Raw genomic sequence first — 4,461 nt, 5'->3', positions numbered from 1 at the left:
TCACCATTCTTGAGGCTAAAGGTAAGCTTTTCACTCCCCGAATCCATTTTTTGATCCGTAGAACGTAATATAATAGGTGAATATTGATGGGGGAGGGTTTTGTTTTGTGATTTATGGTGGAAGAAACCCTAATTTGGGTATGGGGATTCAGGGTTTGGTCTAGGGTTAGGTCTAGGGTTATTGAGTTTGTTATAATCCGGATAATTAGACCTTTGATTGTTGATAATTGCGTATAAATTATTGGTTTTAGACCACGAACAAGCGGGAAGTATCCGAAAAGGGAAGATTCAAGTGCCTTAGGGGATTCAAGCTTGGATTCGAAGTAGGTGATGGTTGTGATTTCATGTTGGTGTGATATATGTTAATTTGTAATTGCTTCATTATAATGCATGTATGTATGCGAATGTTGCATTATTGATCACCCTAATCGTGAATAAGGATAATTGAATAATTGTATGACATGAATCACCTCTTGTTGTATAATTGTGAGAATATACATTGTGATTGTGATTGTGGTTTGTTGAATGGGCGGGTGTCACGATCCGACACACTAACTGGATCGGTTGCCACGTTCCGACATAAATATGGGATTGATTGCCACATTTCGGCATAAATATGGGATCGGTTGCCACATTCCGGCATAAACATGGGATTGGCTGCCACATTCTGGCACACTAATTTGGTACGGGTACCACGAACCGGTATGCTAACAGTTTGGGTTTGGGTTCCATGAGAGGACCATTGAATTGGGTTCCGTGAAAGGACCATTGAATTGTGTTGTGTATCTACTTGTGATAATTACATTCATATCTAATGATGATTGATACTGAAAGAATGTATGTTGCTCTAAATTGATATAACCGTGATATGTGAGAATCGTGAAACTGTTCGTTGTTCATAATAGTTGACTTATATTGTATATGTTCGGTATATGCCTATTTTATAATGATTGTGGTTACTTGCATGCGTTTCACCTATTGGGATAGCCGCGTGATCCTACCAGTACACTGTGGTTGTGTACTAATACTGCAGTGGCTTGTTCTTTGTTGAGTACAGGGCATCTTCAGGCGGCTATTGATAGACCTCAGCTAGGTGACTGTTGAGCGTGATCGGATTCAAGGGTGATCCAGTTCTTTTAGGCTGCTATGGATCTTTCTTGTTTAAGTGCACTCTTTTCGGACTCAAACTATTTGTTTAAGGTGTTTGTTTAGTTTCGGGGTTGTACCCCTTGTTCTTAGACTGGTCGTTAGTAGAGTTTTGGTACAATGACTTTTAGGTTCTATGGGTTGAATTTCCGCATTGTTAGTTTATTAATGTTAGACTTTTGTTAGAGTTTATGGGAACTCTATTTCTTTCCTTAGTATTTTTCTTGCTTTTGTGTACTTAAATTCCTTAGTTTTGGTTTAATTGCTTGGTTTGAGTTATAGTAGTGATTCTCCCACCGAAGGGTTAGTGTGGGTGGCAATCACGACGATCTGGGTCGTGACATAAATTGAGAAATTAAATAATACTAGTTGATTTGGCTGTGTTTTTTCAAAAAGGAGAATAAAATCCCCAAAAGGGAATTGGGGTCGTTAACCAATAATTGCATATTTGAACCATTTGACTAACAATAGAGTTATGAGTCAAACTTTTTACATGATAGATAAAATTACTCCATATAAAATAAAGATATATTTAATCCTTTTTCCATTTCCTTAAAAAGTTCACAAAATAGGTTCACTTTCTATCGATATAAAAAAAATCTCGAATATAATCATAAAATTTAAATATTTTTCACTCAAATGGTGATCATTAAGTTTGAGGGTTGCTCTATTCTAGTCCTTGTATATTAAAAATATACCTTTTTTTTACCCAAATTCTTCTTCTTTTTTTGGTTTAAAAGAAATTCCTCTTATTAATTTATTATAAAAATACAAAAGAAGAAACAATTTTATCAATTACATAATAAAATATGGGAAATGTCTAAAGAGTTAATGCATGGTATATTGGATTCACACGCAACTAAATAAATTGAAAGGCAGAATAATTAGGAGCAAATAAAAAATACTTACAATTATAACACATTTATTATGTGTTTTATATACTGACAAAATTACTCATGAATAAGAACATGTCATTAGGGGACCATAACAATTTTACTTTTGGTATCATCTCTTTTTTAGTTTTTTCTTTATGTTTCCTTCCATCAATTCCATCACAATAAAAATTTAAAAATTTAGCTATGAAATTATTATTAATTTGTCATTAAATAGCTCATAATAAATATTTCTTATGATAATTTGTCATTAGATAAAATAATTGTTATAAGATATTAAATACGCTCTCCGTCTCAAGTGAAATTTAGCTATTCGAGAGTCAAATTATGAAAACTTTAACTTACATTTTAAAAGAATATTTTTTCAGAAGAAAGAACACAATGATGTGAGCAAACTTTGACTCCAGTTTCTTTTAGTTGTAAAGAGTAGAAGGAATTGAGTGAATTTGTATGAGTGCATCACATAAATTTATAGGCATACTAGTGGTGTAACAACCACGTGTTGAACAGTTTGAAGATAAAGGAAAAAAATATTATGTTTTGATATATTTTTAATTACATACGAGAAATACGGAGGGAAAGTGAATATTGAATTCACGTATAGTTTGTGGGGAACACATCACACACACTGATACCACTAATCGGTATATTATGAATTGCAACTTGTTAGTACCTCCCTTTCTCTACATGCAAGAATATTATTAGAGTTGTAAATGATTTATATATTTTTTCGGTATGAATGGGTGTGAGGGGGAGAAGAACTTTAACAAAGAGTTTATCATCATATATATATAAGGTGAATCTCCTCCTACTCTTGCTTGTGCCAGAGACTTTTAGGCATATTATTATTTTTTGACGATTTAACCTGAAATGAGAAATACACTATAAATAATAATGTAGAAGAATTGTTACATTATTAGCATGATACTTAAAATACAACTATAAACAATCATTCATAAAAAAAATAATAGATAAAGAAGCTAAAATATTATTAAGGGGTTCACTATAGTTATAACATGTTAAATTATAAAGAATAATATTTGGTTGAATGTATAAAGATAATATTCTCATTAATTGCTATTGAAATGTTTTTTCTTTTATTTGACAGCTTTTAAAACTCTCATGGCACGAAAAGAAAGTGATAGGCCAGAAGTCATAAAACTTCTAAAGGAAGTGAAATCTGAGTCTTGGTGCAAAGGTAAAATTCCTTTAAAGGATTACTTTTTTTTTAGCTTCTCAAAATACAGTTTTTGCTACTACTAATAATGCTTGTTTTTTTTTCTTAAACGCTTGGCCAAATAATTCAATGTTTTAAAATGTTTTTTTTTTAAAAAAAAAAGTCATTGTTGACTTTTCTAAAACATGGCCAAACAAGATTAGATCATTCGATTCTTGAAAAGTTTTAGCAGTTCAGTTGGTTGATTATCTAAACTTTTACATTATTGGTAATAAGGATTCGATTCTCCACATTGAAATCTCTTTCCCCATTTTTTTCCTTTCCCTACTCCCTACTTTTAAAAAAAGTAAATATCATGTTTTAACTGTTGAGAATATAATATAATTAAATAATAAAAAATTTATTCTCTTTAACAACTTATGCTTTTAGATAAAATGTTTATATACTTCAATATGATATCAGAGCAAACTACGTCCTTGTTCTTTCTTTCTCTCATTATAATTAATTATGCGTATATATTTGTAGGAAAACAATTATGGCCAGAACTTATTGGTGTACCAACAAAGCTTGCTAAGGGAATAATTGAGAAGGAAAATCCATCCATGAATGATGTTCCAATAATATTGAATGGCTCTCCAGTCCCATTGGATTATCGTTGTAATCGAGTTCGTCTTATTGATAACATTTTGGGTGATGTTGTACAAATTCCTAGGGTGGCTTAATTAATGGATTATTATTGAAGTAATTAAGCAGCCACATGTCAAAAATAACTAGGGTTCATGTATGTTGATTATAATGTCTCCATGTACTCTTACTATATAAGCCTAATCCATCAGTGACCAGTGGCGGAGCTAGGAATTTCATAAAGGGTGTCCAGTAATAGCACAATAAATTCGAACACACAAACACTTCCTCATTCCAAGGAGGTGAAACCACTGGACTATAATAACTTGTTATGTTAAGGGTGTCCAAAATATGTTATTTAATCATTTAGTATATCATTTTACTTGTATATACAATATATTTTTCCGACGAAGGGTGTCCAGTTGGACACCCTAACCACCATGTGGCTACGCCACTGTCAGTGACCCCCTAAAATTGGCATGATGTTTCACTTAGACACTTTAACTAGATAATGTTCATTTTAGACATTTGATGTAGAGTCCCGCTATGTCATTCTGACACTTTTTGCTTACATGGCATAATGAGTGTGATACACTCATTGACCAGCGCGTGAAATAGCTTT

At 32.2% G+C, this 4,461-nt stretch overlaps 1 protein-coding gene across 1 annotated transcript; it reads left to right on the top strand.

Annotated features, from left to right (window-relative positions):
• The first annotated feature begins 646 nt into the window (after nucleotides 1–646).
• Nucleotides 647–3,999, top strand: LOC102597545 (chymotrypsin inhibitor I, A, B and C subunits-like). Its single transcript, XM_006367723.1, has 3 exons — nucleotides 647–701; nucleotides 3,147–3,236; nucleotides 3,741–3,999. Exons 1-3 carry the CDS (start codon nucleotides 647–649, stop codon nucleotides 3,935–3,937), a joined length of 342 nt encoding a protein of 113 aa, XP_006367785.1. The 3' UTR covers nucleotides 3,938–3,999.
• The last annotated feature ends 462 nt before the right edge of the window (nucleotides 4,000–4,461 follow it).

Source organism: Solanum tuberosum, unplaced genomic scaffold (assembly GCF_000226075.1).
Source record: "Solanum tuberosum cultivar DM 1-3 516 R44 unplaced genomic scaffold, SolTub_3.0 scf00942, whole genome shotgun sequence".
NCBI classification, from domain to species: Eukaryota; Viridiplantae; Streptophyta; class Magnoliopsida; order Solanales; family Solanaceae; genus Solanum; species Solanum tuberosum.
This window is presented reverse-complemented; position numbering and strand designations above follow the sequence as displayed.